This window comes from Dama dama, chromosome 20, assembly GCF_033118175.1.
Source record: "Dama dama isolate Ldn47 chromosome 20, ASM3311817v1, whole genome shotgun sequence".
NCBI lineage: Eukaryota > Metazoa > Chordata > Mammalia > Artiodactyla > Cervidae > Dama > Dama dama.
In genome coordinates, this window is record NC_083700.1 from 113,754,375 (window position 1) to 113,769,988 (window position 15,614).

Here is a 15,614-nt window from a genome sequence, read left to right on the forward strand (position 1 = left end):
CTGATGCAACAGACATGAGCGAAGTGCGGCGTTTGTGAGCTCGGGACTCCACGGTCAGCAGCCCACGCCTGGGAGGGCCGGCCCACCTCCACCTTCGGGCCCACGGTAGCATGTTTCAGACACACACAGTCCGGAAACCTTCGACCTGGCGGGAGTCACATTTTGCACGATGACTAATGTGGAGTCACTCATCGTCAGCTGTAATACTCTCTTGTGCTCACCTTTCGGGAAAAATGAAACTTCACGGTTGTCAGAAGAGGCTGAGGCCTGGCTCCGTACCAGTGCCCTGCCCGGCACCTCTGGGTGGGGCAGGCGGCTGTGAACAGTGCTGGTCTGACCACTTTGGGTTTATTCGGGCTTCAGGAGGAAGCCACAGAAGAGAAGCTCAGTCAGGCTCCCCAGACCCGAGACCGAAAGTGAAAGTGAAAGTTGCTCAGTCGTGTCCGACTCTTTGTGACCCCGTGGACTACAGAGTCCATGGAATTCTCCAGGCCAGAACTGGAGTGGGTAGCCTTTCCCTTCTCTGGAGGATCTTCCCAACCCAGAGATCGAACCCAGGTCTCCCACGCTGCAGGCAGATTCTTTTTCAGCTGAGCCACCAGGGAATCCCAAGAATACTGGAGCGGGTAACCTATCCCTTCCCCAGGGGATCTTCCTGACCCAGGGATCAAACCGGGGTCTCCCACATTGCAGGCGGATTCTTTACCAGCTGAGCACCAGGGAATCCCCAAGAGATGGAAACCAGATACAGGTTCCTCTGTCATCTGCGGCCTAAACCTGAGAACAGTTTGCTCAGAATTTGGGTTTAGTGGATGCAAGAGAGGTGAGCGTTCATTGGGCCGGTGCCCCTGGGGCCTGATAATGAGAGGTGGGCATCTCTTTGTAACTGTGGGGCCCGACCACACCTGCCCTTCCGCCTCTTGGTCCCTTGAGAGCCCTGGGTTTGCAAGACTCCCAGGGATTTGACTGAGCTGAACCAGCCTTCAGTTCACTGCACACAGGTCATTGTTCTGGTCTCCGCTCTCCCCTGAGTCATCTGCTAGTTTATAAAGGTCACTGACTCAGGTTGGCACAGTGAGCAAGCAAAGGCCAGCATCTGGGCCCCTCATGATGCGGGGGTTGGGGGGACCTCAGAGCTGAGGACGCCTCTGTGTGAAGCCCTCAGGCGGCAGAGACACTCTGGCTGAGCAGGGCGGTTCCCCAGGGCATGTGGTTACAGTCGCTCTTGGCCACTGGAAGGCCAGAACATGGGCAGCACCCTTGGCCTCTGCAGAGAGTCCGGAGGATGCAGCTGAGCTAGCCCTTGGCTCTGTGCTTCCAGAGCTCAGTCTTTTCCTTGCAATCGGCTGTTTCTATTTTCTGAGTTCTGGGCGGTCCCAGCACTGGAAAGGGGTGGGTGTTTGTATTTTGGGCTTGCGAGACTGGCAGAGTGTAAGTGGGTGTACTTGGCCGTGTTGATTGGAAAGAGGCCAGGAAACTTGTGCTCAGACTCCCCTGGCCCTCCTGCCTGGCAGGGAGGAGCCTCGGGGGCAGGCTGGGCTCCAGGGAGAGGACCCTGGGGGTGACCGATCGTCCCCACCTGGCCTCTCAGAGGGATGCAGGGCAGGAAGGGAGGAGGGATTCCAAGAACCCAGGCTAAAGTTCACAGCTCTCATTCCTGGCTGGGGACACCTGGCCAGGCATGTAGACTTCCTGAGCTCCACCTGGTAACTGATATGCTTGAAACATAAAAACAAGAAGAGATTCAAGTTGATAACGTGCTCCTCCTGGGGCAAGTTTTCCAGGGGTGGGAGTGCTGTCCACCATGGCTCGTGGGGAGTGTCCCCAGCTGCGATCCCGCAGGAATATGGTCCCAGAAGGGTGGCGTGAGCCAGGGCAGGGGACAGGAAGGAAGCATGGGCCATACAGGGGCAGCTCTGGGTGGCTCTGAGTGTGGACGGCAGGCTGGTGCCCTGAGGGGTGGGCGAGGGGAGTGCTATCCAAGAGCAAGAGTAACCAGGATGAGGGGAGGTGACAGCTTGTCCCACTTTGAGAAAACAGAGGTGCCTCCACCTCCCGAGGGTGCCCCACCCGCCGGTCCTCCAGCCTCGGGGGGTGGGGGGGCAGAGAGGACCCCACCCCATCTCAGGAGGGCACACGCTTCTGGACCTCATGCTCACTGTCACATTCGGTAGGCGAGCTGTGTTTCCTTCTCCGACGAGCCCAGAGTCTTCCTCTTGAGCAAGTTGGGGCCTATTCATTCAGCCAGAGTTTATCGAATGTTCCAGGCACAGGACTGCAGGGGAAATACATACACCTGTCCCCGGCAGGGATGCACAGGCCGGGAAAGCAGACCTCAGCGGGTGGGCGAGATGCAGTATGGAGCTCAGAGCACAGGCTCTGGGGTGGGCGGAGAGGGGTGGGAAGGGTGCTTCTGGAGAGCTGGACTCAGGAGACTAGGTGACCCAGGCCTGGAAGGGCCAGTGCAGCCCTGTCCCCCACGCCTCAGGGTCCCACACGGACCCAGTGGAGCTGCCAGGGCTCTGAAGCATCCTCAGGGTGTCCTGCGTGGAGCCCAGCTTCACCTGCCATTGTGCTCACAAAGAAGCGAGAGTGTTGAGCAGGAACCTCAGCCCCCTGTGAGCCAGGAAAACAAAAGGCTGTAGTGACTCATGTTCAAGTCTTGTAAAGAGGTGAGGGCAGGAACCGGCTGGAAAAAACAGGTCTTGAATTATGAATACAATAGTTGAAGGACGAGTCATCTGGATGAGGTCAATATTATTGGATTGAAAACCAGAAGTTTCCAGTCTAATGGTAGGCCCCACTGCTGTTTACGTTTGAGGGGTGCCTTCTGAGCACTGTTCACTGCTGTCCGTTGGTTTCTCGAGAGGGAAGCTGTGGGGACCTGCTTCTGTCTGTGGTCCCATTTCCTGCCTAGGGGCTGGACACCACGAGGAGAAGTTCCTTTGTCCCCAAACCCTTGGCTCGGGTCGCCCCGCACCCACGTACTGGGCTCTGTGTCCAGGAAGGTGGGCAAGTCAGGTGGTGATATGCCAAACCTGGAATTTAAAACCTTACCACATGTGGTACTTAAGTGAGCCTAAATAGTAAGCTCACTTAGACACCGTTTTAGAAGGTTGGAATTAATAAAATATTTAATGTGCTACTTTAAGCTTTTGTTTTTGGAAGGAAAAAGAGAGCGTTAGTGGCTCAGTCATGTCCAGCTCTTTGGGACCCTGTGGACTATGGCTTACTGGGCTCCTCTGTCCGTGGGACTCTCCAGGCAAGAATGCTGGAGTGGGTAGACATTCCCTTCTCCAGGGGATCTTCCCAACCCAGGAATGGAAGCCAGGTCTCCTGCATTACAGGCAGATTCTTTACTGCCTGAGCCGCCAGGCAAGGAAGAGTTGACATAAATTAAAGTTTAAAAGAAATTTTTCGGAAATGATTTTCTGCCAAAGATTTTTTTAATTGTTATTGAAATGCGGTTGCTTTATAGTGTTGCATTAGCCTCTGCTGTATAGCAGAGTGAATCAGCTACGTACATCTCCTTTTCTATTTTCTTCCTGTTTAGTCACAGCGAGCGCCGAGTAGAGCTCTCTGCTCTCGGCAGTAGGTTCTCACTAGTTATGTTTTATACACAGCAGTGTTCAGTTTAGTTCAGTCGCTCAGTCGTGTCTGACTCTTTGTGACCCCGTGGACTGCAGCACGCCAGGCCTCCCTGTCCATCACCAACTCCTGGAGTCTAGCCAAACTCGTATCCATCGAGTCGGTGATGCCACCCAACCATCTCATCCTCTGTTGTCCCCTTCTCCTCCTGCCTTCAATCTTTCCCAGCATCAGGGTATTTTCAAATGAGTCAGCTCTTTGCATCAGGTGGCCAAAGTATTGGAGTTTCAGCTTCAGCATCAGTCCTTCCAGTGAACACCCACGACTGATCTACCTTAGGATGGACTGGTTTGATCTCCATGCAGGCCAAGGGACTCTAAAGAGCCTTCTCCAACACCACAGTTCAAAAGCATCAATTCTTCAGTGCTCAGCTTTCTTTATAGCCCAACTCTCACATCCATACATGACCACTGGAAAAACCATAGTCTTGACTAGATGGACCTTTGTTGACAAAGTAATGTCTCTGCTCTTTAATGTGCTGTCTAGGTTGGTCATAACTTTCTTCCCAAGGATTAAGCGTCTTTTCATTTCATGGCTGCAGTCACCATCGGCAGTGATTTTGGAGCCAAGAAAAATAGTGTCTCACTGTTTCCACTGTCTCCCCATCCATTTCCCATGAGGTGATGGGGAGCAGTGTACATGAGTGTATATATGGTGAATACCTGTCAGCCTCAGTCTCCCAATTCTTCCCACCCCCCTTTCCTTCCTCTATGTCCATGTTTGTGCTCTCCCATAGATTTTAAAAGATGCCCTTGTATACACTCTATTGTGATTTGCCTATTTCAAAAGCCGGTTCCTGTGACATTTCCACGTCCCCCTAAGGTGTTCAGTATTGCTCCGTAAGTGAGAATAAGAGGGTTAATAGGCTTTGAGATCTGTGGTGCTGCCGCCTTGTCTGGGAGGAGCAGGCGAAGTCCGCGGAGTCCCGTGGCTTGTCCCGGGCCCCGTGCTGCCACGGCTGCGGCGTGTTGGGGTGTGTATTGCCCACAACATCCTCTGGGTGACTTTGTGCAGCAGCCACGACGGTGTTTGAAAGCCCTCCATCTATTCTGTTTCTTTGTATATTACTTTCAAAGATAAAGTGCTGTGCTTTAAGTCAACTTAAACTCACTGCTGGGGTTCCTGGCTTGTCTGTTCCTTTTTGGGGCGGTCAGAGGTGCCCTGCCCTACCAAGGCTCCCTGGGCACGTCCTCCTCCACGCGACACAGCCTGCCACCTGGTGGCAACTCGAGGGGCTGCAATGGCAGCACACTAGTTCAGTCGCTCCATGACCCCCTGGACTGCAGCCCCCCAGTCTTCCCTACCCTTCACCATCTCCCGGAGCTTGCTCAAACTCATGTCCATTGAGTCGGTGATGCCATCCGACCATCTCATCCTCTGTCGTCCCTTCTCCTCCTGCCTTCAGTCTTTCCCAGCACCAGGGTCTTTTCTAATGAGTCTTTGTGGCCAAAGTTTTGGAGCTTCCGCTTCAGCATCAGTCCTTCCAATGAACACCCAGGACTGATCTCCTTTAGGATGGACTGGTTGGATCTCCTTGCAGTCCAAGGGGCTCTCAAGAGTCTTCTCCAACACCACAGTTCAAAAGCATCAATTCTTCAGTGCTCAGCCTTCCTATGGTCCAACTCTCACATCCATACGTGACTACAGGAAAAATCATAGCACCACTTTTCTTTCTTTAATTGATGTACAGTTGATTTACATTGTTGTGTTAATTTCTGCTGTACAACAAAGTGATTCAGTTATATTTGCATGTATATCTTTTTTCAGATTCTTTTCCCTTATAGGTTATTATAAGGTACTGAGTATAGTTCCCTGTGCTATACAGAAGATACTTGTCATCCATTTTCTATATAGTAGTATGTGTGTGTGTTAATCCCAACCTCCTAATTTATTCCTACCCACCACATTTCCCATTTGGTAACTATAAGCTTGTTTTCTTATTTTTTAAAAAATTTTATGGAAGTGTAGTTCACTTACACTGTTGTGTTAATTTCTGCTATAGAGAAAAGTGATTATTATACATATATATATATATATATATTCTTTTTCATGTTCTTTTCCAAGGATATTGAATATAGTTTAATTCCCTGTGCTCTATAGTAGGGGCTTCCCAGGTGCCTCACTGGTAAAGAACTTGCCTGCCATTGCAGGAGACACAGGAGATGTGGGTTCAATCCCTGGGTTGAGAAGGTCCCCTAGAGGAGGAAACGGGAAAGCACTCCAGTATTCTTGCCTGGAAAATTCCAAGGACAGAGGAATCTGGTGGACTATAGTCCATAGAGTTGCAAAGAGTAGGACACGGCTCATTTACTCATGAGCAGTGGAAAAATTGCAGCCATTGTCTCCACTGCTTTGTCTTGCTCCGAGACCAAGGTTAGTGATAGCCAAAAGTAAAACCCTGTGTGGTTGCATCTTCCAGCCCCTGGAGCCCTGGTTATATCCTCACATTCCGATCACAGTTACTGTGGTGGGTGAATGAGGCTGGGGCCATCTGGTCTATACTTGGTTCTGCACGCAGTGTAGAAACCTGTCAAATCAACCTGTTCAGATTCAGATCATTCACAAATCACCTTCCTGTGGAAACTGTTAAAGTTGAAAAACCACACAACGGACCTCAGCCAGGCACAGTGAGCTGCCCACAGCCCACCCATGTGGCACAAAGAGTGTCCGAGAGCCTCATGGCACCAAGTGTTTGAATCACGAAAGAAGCCAATGCTTCATTTTATTATTCTCTTTCCCCCTAAATCTAGATTGTCTGTTTAATGTCTTTCTGTATTTAACATGTGTCCATTTTCCCCTCCAGGTTGAAGAGAGACCAGAAAAAGACTTCACTGAAAAGGTAGAGAATTTCTGTAGAGCTTTATATGATGTCATGTAGAAACCAGAGGGCCCCAAAATTTATGTGTGAAACTGACCAGAAAATGTATTTCTTGATCTTGAGTAAAGAATTTCACCACAGAGTGAAGCGGACTAGTGAGTGACTCCCCAGCCAGCGTCACCTTTGGGAGGTCACCTCCCAGTGTGTGATTAAATCTTGCAGAACAGTGAAGGAATGCAATGATGGGCCCAGGCATGGAGCTCACAGTTAATCCAGACAAACCTCCAGCGTTCATGAGGCCCCTTGAGATGAGGCCCCTCTCTTTGGCTCGCCATAAACCCACCAGAGATTTTCCAATTTGGAGACTGACTCCAAGTAAAGGAACCATCTGGTAGACTGAGAAGCAGTTGTGGTTTTGGCTGAACTCCCATTTGCTCTTTGCCACGTCGCAGGGGTCTCGCAGCCTGCCCGGCCTGTCTGCAGCCACGCTGGCCTCCCTGGGTGGGACTTCCTCTCGGAGGGGCAGTGGGGACACCTCCATCTCCATTGACACCGAGGCTTCCATCCGGGAGATCAAGGTAAGGCTCTCTGCTTAACGCGTGAGCCAGAGAAACCGTGTGTGGAAAGCAGTCTTCCAGTGAAACAAGATCGAGTTTATAAAATCCCAGCTCTTTCTTCTTGGTTAGGTCTTCCCTGGCTCCCCGAAGCTCTGTGTTCCAGTAGCAGCAGGGTCCAGCCCAGTTCTGGTGTCCTGCAGGGAGCCGCCCCTGACCTCCCCGCCCCGGCGGGGCGCACCTGTGCGGGGATTCCTCAGCTCCCCGGGCACACCTGGGCGGGAGCACTCACCATGCACTCAGCCCCCTCTGCACACAGGGCAGGCGCAGACATCCCGTCCTCAGCGCTGGAAGGTGCTAGACACAGAGTCTTCACACCCTCGAGGGTCCCACCCTGCCCTTGGAGCACCCCCGGCCCTCTGCCTGCAGCACGCCCTCCCGCCCCCACTGTAGTGGGCTTCCAGTCCACCCTGTGATGCCGCCTTAACGATTTCCCTCCTCCCGCTGGAATGTGTGCCCTGTTCTGTGACGTCTCAGCACCGAGCGTGTGACAGAGAAGGGGCCTCTGCTTGTCAAAGCAACTGGGGACGCCCCGCCTGGATAGGAGGCCCGGCCGAGGGAGGGCTGAGTCACCAGACCTCGCTCGTGTCCACCGGAGAGAGAGCCAGGGCCAGCGAGGTGCTTCCAGGTCAGGCGTGGCCTCATCTATGGACACGCTTTCTAGTCCTGAAAGCTGGCTGCGAGAGAACCCGCCGCCCCTCCGGCTGTCTGAACGGCAGGGTGTCATTTGCCAGGGAGCCCAGAGCATCAGGGCCGGCGGGGGACCCCCTTCCCTGCAGACCCCTTCCAGCTCCCCTGCTTTCTAGGACAGTTTCCGATTGCTCTTCCTGAAATGTCCCCACCCCCGAGCCACCCCTCCTCCGCCTCCTGCAGCCTGGGGCGTCCTTCCCTGCCTCGAGGTAGCGTTGGCTGCAGACATACTCTGCCTCTTCTCTTGGCTCGTGAGCCTCATCCCCTTGATCAACAAGGATTTACTGAGCGTCCAGCTCACAGGACACCGGCCCCCAGGAACGTGGGGGTGGACCAGGCCAGAAGGCAGAGTCCTGGCGCTCCATCACGGCGGGGCAAGGCTTTGCTGGTTTCCATCCTCAGTATCTTGCTCTGTAGCACAGAGTAGAACTCAAAAGAGCGTGAATGAACTGTTAAATGTGAGCAAGCAAATTGACTTGTTCCATTCTCAGAAGCTCGTTTGCCTGTTTTATAAAGTTGTGTCAAAATACACGAAGCCATCTACGTCTGATAAAGTTGTGTGAAAACATTGAGACACACCAAAATTTTCATTTTTGTAGTATTGAAATTCATCTTATTTTTCTTTTAACACTTAAACAGATGAAGAGAAGAATGCTGCTACGACTACTCAAATAAGGGAGCCGCCTCTCCTCTGTGGTTTCTGTCCTTTTTTTTTTTCCCCCTTTGACATCATTTGCCTTTTTTGCCATTTCCCCCAGGAACTCAATGAGTTAAAGGACCAGATTCAGGATGTAGAAGGCAAATACATGCAGGGATTGAAAGAGATGAAGGTACCAGCTTACGGAAGTGTGGGCTCATGGAATTAACCCAGCCTAACTCTAAAACCCCTCCAGAAAGCCTGCAGATTGCATGCTTGCTCTGAAGAGGCTTCAGACTGTAGACTTCAAAGTGGCAGCAATGCTAGAAGCCTGGGTGTGTGTGTCCATGGTTTACCCAAAAGCAGCTTTTAAGCCAAGATCTGAAAATTGTAACTTGCTAGAAAAACTTACTTACTCGTTTTCTTGATGCATGTGTTTTACTCACTGTCCTCCCACCACCACACCCGAGTTAAAACCACCTTCTCATTTCCCACTGAAGTGTACCCTCCGTGGTATACTTCCAACCCACCTGGAGAAGGATTTGGAGTTTTCCCCACTTACAGACCTTACATAACAAACTGCTTCATCTTAATTTGCTTCTCAAAACACCTGATGTCTCCCAGTAAGGAAGTTCGGTTGCTGTGCTTTTGAAACACACAAATTATTTGCATCCTGAGCCATTTTACTAATGGAAGCAATGTCTGAATATGTATCATCTTGAATTTATTTGAGTAAATACCCAGTACTTTTAGAAGGTGGAGTTACTGTGTTGTGCCAACAGGAAATTGAGTGGCCAGGCTCCCTGAAGGTGAGGTGGGGAGCTAGGGGCTGTTCTCTGACTTCACTGGGCAGCGAGAGAGGGTGAATCTGTGCCTTCCTTTTCAACTCCCAGGAAAGTACCCCCAAAACAGTCTGAGTTCAGTGTCCCAGGGGTGCCAAACCACATGACTGGTCACTTGCTTGTTTGTGACCTCTCTTCGTGTGTGTGTGCCAAGTCGCTTCAGTCGTGTCCAACTCTTTGTGACCCCATGGACTGTAGCCCGCCAGGCTCTTCTGTCCACAGGATTCTCCAGGCAGGAATACTGGAGTGGGTTGCCAGGCCCTCCTCCAGGGGAATCTTCCCGACCCAGGGATTGAACCCGCATCTCAGTATGTCTCCTGCACTGCAGGAGGGTTCTTTACCACTAGCACCCCCTGGGAAGCCCTGTGACCTCTCTTTAGGGTGGGGATTAAGATTCTGGCTTTCAGCTCCTGGTGGGGCTGAGAAAGGAGCCCGGGAAGCAGCCCAGGAACCACAGGTCCCACCTGAAATCTTCGCCCTGGTTTGCAAGTGTCTCCATGGAGCCCTGCGTAGCGCCCAACAGGCCCCACCCGGCAATGCCCGCCCTTCTGCAGCTCAGGGCCCTTTGCTGCTCTCTGTTCTCCCGGGGTTGCCTTCCCCTGGTCTGTGTTCCGGAACCCACACGCTGCTACACCCTGTGGCCTGCCCCGCCAGGGTGTGAGCGTGTTTATTTTGGAGGCTCTTTCCTTCATTGTCTTTTCAAAGGAACAGCGTTTGCCTTTCCAGGACCTGCCCGGGGAGGCCTGAGGAGCTTGTTGAGTTTCCCTCTGAGTTGCAGATGTGAAATTGCACTTAAACCTCTCCTGGTTCCCCAGTCGCCATGGGAACAGTGGGCAGCTGGTGGCAGGGGTTCTCTCGCCCCTCCCCCCTCGCACTGGCGCTGTCCCGGGTCCTGATCAGGTGTCTGGAGCAGTCACGTCAGGCGCCTGTTGAACAGCCCAGCCCAGTTCAGAACCCACAGCTGGGCTCTGCCGCCTCTGTGACCAGCGCCCTTTCCACCCGGGGTCCCCCTTGTCCTAAGAAATGTGAATTACTTTCATCTCTAGACACAGTTAATAACTAATTTTCCAAGCCACGAGAACTTGAGCAAATTAAAAGGAGGACTGTCTGGGCAATCAAAACTTGCTGTGTTGCTTCTTCTGATTCATTTGCTCTAAGAAATAAAACGTAAATTTAGAGTTGAGTTTTTGGGGTGTTGCTAAAAAATGCTGAACTGATCCGTGTTTTCGTTTTCTTTCTACAATTTCAAAAACCTGACCTGGTTTCTGCAGGACTCACTAGCAGAAGTTGAGGAGAAATACAAGAAGGCTATGGTTTCCAACGCGCAGCTAGACAATGAGAAGACGAACTTCATGTACCAGGTCGACACGCTAAAGGACATGCTGCTGGAGCTGGAAGAGCAGCTGGCCGAGTCCCGGCGGCAGTACGAGGAGAAGAGCAAGGTGCGTGCCCCGTGTGGGGGGAGCGACTGTGTGTGTCAATGGCATGTGAAGGTGGGAGAGCATACACATGAGTGATCCAGGCAAGGGTGGGAGAATGTATATGCGCCTACATACATGTGTATAGTGAAAGTCACTCAGTTGTGTCCAACTCTTTGCAACCCCACAGGCTATATAGAGTCCATGGAATTCTCCAGGCCAGAATACTGGAGTGGGTAGCCTTTCCCTTCTCCAATACACATGTATACACACACACATAAATATTGGGCTTTCCTAGTGGCTCAATGATAAAGAATCTGCCTGCAATGCAGGAGATGGGAGTTTGATCTCTGGATCAGGACGATGCCCTGGAGAACGGAATGGCAACCCACTCCAGTATTCTTGCCTGGGAAATCCCATGGACGGAGGAGCCTGGTGGGCTACAGTCCATGGGGTTGCAAAGAGTTGGACATGACTTAGCGACGAAACAACAATAAGAACTTATATACATATATTTGGTATATATAAGGATGGTAGAATATATATAAATGATATATGTAAGGATAGAGTATATTTGTAAATGGTCTATGTAAGAGTGGGAGACTATATATATACACACATATATATATGGTATATGTAATTATGGTAGAATACATGCATATATATGTATTAATATGTATGAGGATGGGAGAATATATAAATGATATATGTAAGGATTGGAGACTATATATGGTATATTTAAGAATCAGAATCTGTGTGTGTACATATATATATTTGATATATGGTGTGTATAGATATATATATGTTATGTATGTATATATACATGTTTATGTGTACATTTGTATGTGTATAGTTTTTTAAAAAACAGTCATTCTCTACTTGCCCTGGAAGCTCAAACATCTAAGAATAAGAATACCATGCTCTTTGCTGAGGTACTTGATATATTGATATGCAAAATTTCAATCTGTAAACTAGAGACAATTTTACTAGGAGGACACTTGTGTGTTTTGCATGTAAAGTAAAATCATAACCGTGGAAAAACCAGCCTCCAAAAGACCCAGGATGCTTGGATAAGGCATAACTAGATGCTTCAAGATTTTCCTGTTAATATTTATTTCTGGATTTTTATTTTGTTACCTAAACACCGGAGAGAAATAGTTGCAAGTGTCAAGGATTTTAAGGAAATTATATTCAGTTGTTTTCTGCTGATTAGAAAAAAACACAGTTACTCCATTTAGGAATTAAACACCTTCATCAATCTCAAAAAAAAGGAGAATCTTATTTGGGCTTTCATTAAGAGGCACTGCAGTTAATGTGTTAATTTATGACACCAACAAAAGGCATAAGCATGTTTGGAAATTAATGGCAACAGGTTGACTTGGTCAAGGCCAAACTTAACTGTTTTTTGTGAGACAGAACACGAATACTTGTTTTTCGTATTTTAAGGAATTAGTTGGTTTCTCAAATCCTAGAGTACTGACCAGTTTCTAAGAGTTGCTGAGATAAATAGAAAATTTAATTTGTGAGTGTCATTATCTTTTTTTCTAACTGGTTATATCCTGTAAAGGACTTCCCCAGTGGCTCAGCTGTAAAGAATCTGCCTGCCAATGCAGGAGACATGGGTTTGATCCCTGGGTCGGGAAGATCCCCTGCAGAAGGAAATGGCAACCCACTCCAGTACTCTTGCCTGGAAAATGCCATGGACAGAGGAGACTGGTGGGCTACAGTCCACAGGGTTGCAAAAGTCGCCAAGTCAGGTCTGACTTAGCGACAAAATAACAACAAAAATATCCTCTAAATCCCAGGAGTTAAACCCAAGGTGCTGTTAACAACTCCAAGGCCTCTTTATTTCACTGCTGTGGTTGAGTTAGAAGCTAAAGAAGAATTTTGTCTATGAAGGCCCTGATAGCTGAATGCTGAAATGAAGGAGAAACTTTTCATGAGACCTGATGCCATGAAAGCTTCCTTTGAAACTGATTCACAATTTAGAAACAGAGAGCATATTCTGAACCCCACTCAGGTGGACGAGTACGTAACACATTCTAAATACTCCTAGTATGCCCTCACTTAGGCATCAGGAAGTAGACCAAGAGACCCCAAATCTAATTCCAGAGAAGTGGAGTGACCCTGGAATGTTGCCCCAAAGTGGGGATCACAAACCGAGCAAAACCCAACAGATAGCCCTCGTCATGGTTTGGAGGGTCCAGTCACCCCCGAACTCCAGAAAACGAGTGTTCTCAGGATGCCACGGTGAGCTAAGGTCCAGTCCCTTCTAGAATAGCCAGGTAACACATCTAGGGAAGATGTCCCCTGCTGTCCCTGAAATCCTGGGAAATCCCATGGACAGAGGAGCCTGACGGGTCCATGGGGCTGCCAAAGAGTTGGACATGCAGCTGGTTGGCTACCAGACCGTCATTAGGGACTGTGCTACCGTAGTGAGCTGAGCAGAAGGCAGAAGAGCCGCAGTGCCTAGTTGTGAGGGTGAGTTCCATACGGGGGAGAGTCGGATGGGGGAGTGGCTTTATGTTGACAAGTGCTTTATGTCCCCTTGCCCCTATTTTGTCTCTAGGGTACAGAGCTGGCTATCTACTGTTAGTGAGATAAACTTGCCAAAGTAGACCACATTTCCCCCCTTTTTATCCCAAAGAGTATTCACTGGCATATTTCAATATCAGGGATAATTTCATTATCTGTTGTCGTTTAGTCAAACGATAAGTTGTATCCGACTCTTTAGTGACCCCATGCACTGCAGCACTCCAGGCTTCCCTGTCCTTCACAATCTCCCAGAGTTTGTTCAGACTCCCTTCCATTGAGTCTGTGATGCTGTCCAACCATCTCATTTTCTGTCACCCACTTCTCCTCCTGCCTTCAATCTTTCCCAGCATCAGGGTCTTTTCCATCAGAGTCTTTTTGGCTCTTTATATCAGGGGGCCAAAGTATTGGAGCTTCAGCTTTAGCATCAGTCTTTCCAATGAATACTCAGGGTTTATTCCCTTTAGGATCGACTATGGAACTCCTTAGTCAAGAGGTTTGATCTCCTTTCAGCCAAGGGACTCTCAAGAGTCTTCTCCAGCACCATAATTCAAAAGCATCAATTCTTCGACACTCAGCTTTCCTCATGGTCCACCTCTCACGTTCGTATGTGGCCACTGGATAAACAAGAGCTTTGACTTACGGACCTTTGTTGGCAAAGTGATGTCTCTACTTTTTAGTATGATGTCTAGGTTTATCATAGCTTTTCTTCCAAGGAGGAAGCATCTTTTAATTTGTTGGCTGCAGTCACCATCCGCAATGATTTTTATTTTTATCATCAGCCTTTTACGAATTTTATTATCAGTCTTTTGCAATGCTGCCTCCTCCAGGTCTTCAGCCCAGACAACCCTGTGGACTTCAGCAAACACCCTGTAGAGGGACCCCTTCCAGGGCACTGCTTACCTTAAAGAAATCAGGAGATACTGTCAGTTGCATCAGCTCCTTGGGTTAATTTTATAGTAAATCATAGGGGGGTCTCCTAGAAAATCCAGAGAAATGGGCTTCTATCATTAAAAAAAGCCTTGAAAACTGTGTTGACATAGTAGCAGGTGAAGGTCAATCATAAGAATGTGAACTAGAGGGACAGAAAAATGTGATTCCACTGCAGCTTGAATGTTCCTCTCCTCTTTTATAGGAATTTGAAAGGGAAAAGCATGCCCACAGTATACTCCAGTTTCAGTTTGCTGAAGTGAAAGAGGCCCTGAAGCAAAGAGAAGAAATGCTTGAGGTGAGTAGCTTTTCGTGTGTGTGTGCGTGTGAGTGTGTGTGTGTGTGTGTGTGTGTGTGAGACTTGGGAGCATTTTGTCAGTTTACTACCAAAGTTAATCAGTTTTCTTGGACACTGACTTCAGACGAATTCTCTATGCCTGCGTAAGGAGGCAGCACCTTTTATTTGAGCAGATTCTCTTTCTTTGGTGGTTTTGGGTTTGTTCAAGGACGTGTGGCAGAGAGAATAATGGCCCCCTAAGATGTCCACGTCCTAATCCCTGGAACTGTAAGTCATGTTTCACAGCAAAGAGGACTTTGTAGATGGGATTGAGGACCTTGAGATGGGAGTCGATCCTGTATCGTCCAGGTGAGCCCAGTGTGATGCTAAGAGTCCTCGTAAGAGGGAAGCAGAGTCAAAAGCAGATTAGGAGACGTGACCGTGGGGTTGAAGGTCAGAGCCATGTGAGGGAGGGGCCCCAAGCCAGACTGTGGGCTCCCCTAGGAGCTTAAAGGAAGCGGGGAATAGATTCTGTCCCCACTCTGCCCCATCCCTGGTCTCCAGAAAAGACCCCAGGCTTGCCCACACTTTGGGGCCACTGCAAGACTTTTGAACTTCCGAGCCCTAGAACTGTAAGAAAATAAACCTGTGTTATTCTAAGCCACTGAATGTGTGGTTATTTGTTGCAGTGACAATAGGAAATTAATACAGGCTAGATTTTTTTTTAAACCTTTTTAACTTGACTAGAACTTTAGCACCTGTTGGTGAGAATTTCACTCCAGGTTTTCTTCCTGCACTGGGAACTGGGAGCATCCTGAGAACAAACTCAGGATCAGTGAGCAAACCTGGTGCTGGGATCTCCAGGGCACTTGCTGGCTCCGGGGCCGTCCACACTGCAGAGTGCCTTCCTGTCTAATGCTGTGTCTGCTTTCTTTCTATCTGTCCCTATTCTTCAGGAAATCCGACAGCTACAGCAGAAACAGGCGAGTTATATCAGGGAGATTTCTGATCTTCAGGAAACAATAGAGTGGAAAGACAAAAAAATAGGGGTAGGACTCCCAAGCCTTTGACATCTGTGCAAGTGGGCAGTCTGCTTAGCAACTTGAGCGCTCTCAGATTCTTTGGTTTGCCAAAAAGGCTTGTGTGAGTTTGCATGCGCCACCACCCCCCCCCACCGCCACATGACACGAAATGAATAAGAGAGAGAG

At 49.3% G+C, this 15,614-nt stretch overlaps 1 protein-coding gene across 42 annotated transcripts in view; it reads left to right on the top strand.

The window, feature by feature from the left end:
* The window catches only part of LRRFIP1 (LRR binding FLII interacting protein 1), a 160,269-nt gene that overhangs the window by 124,125 nt on the left and 20,530 nt on the right, over nt 1–15,614 (top strand). For 24 of the 42 annotated variants that reach the window (XM_061122599.1, XM_061122601.1, XM_061122557.1 and 21 more), the window contains 6 exons: nt 6,452–6,487; nt 6,919–7,044; nt 8,529–8,600; nt 10,521–10,691; nt 14,335–14,427; nt 15,363–15,455. In XM_061122599.1, coding sequence (XP_060978582.1) covers nt 6,452–6,487; nt 6,919–7,044; nt 8,529–8,600; nt 10,521–10,691; nt 14,335–14,427; nt 15,363–15,455 — 591 coding nt within the window. The remainder of the gene's footprint in view (nt 1–6,451; nt 6,488–6,918; nt 7,045–8,528; nt 8,601–10,520; nt 10,692–14,334; nt 14,428–15,362; nt 15,456–15,614) is intronic. The other 18 variants (XM_061122572.1, XM_061122585.1, XM_061122590.1 and 15 more) reach the window with 5 other exon arrangements.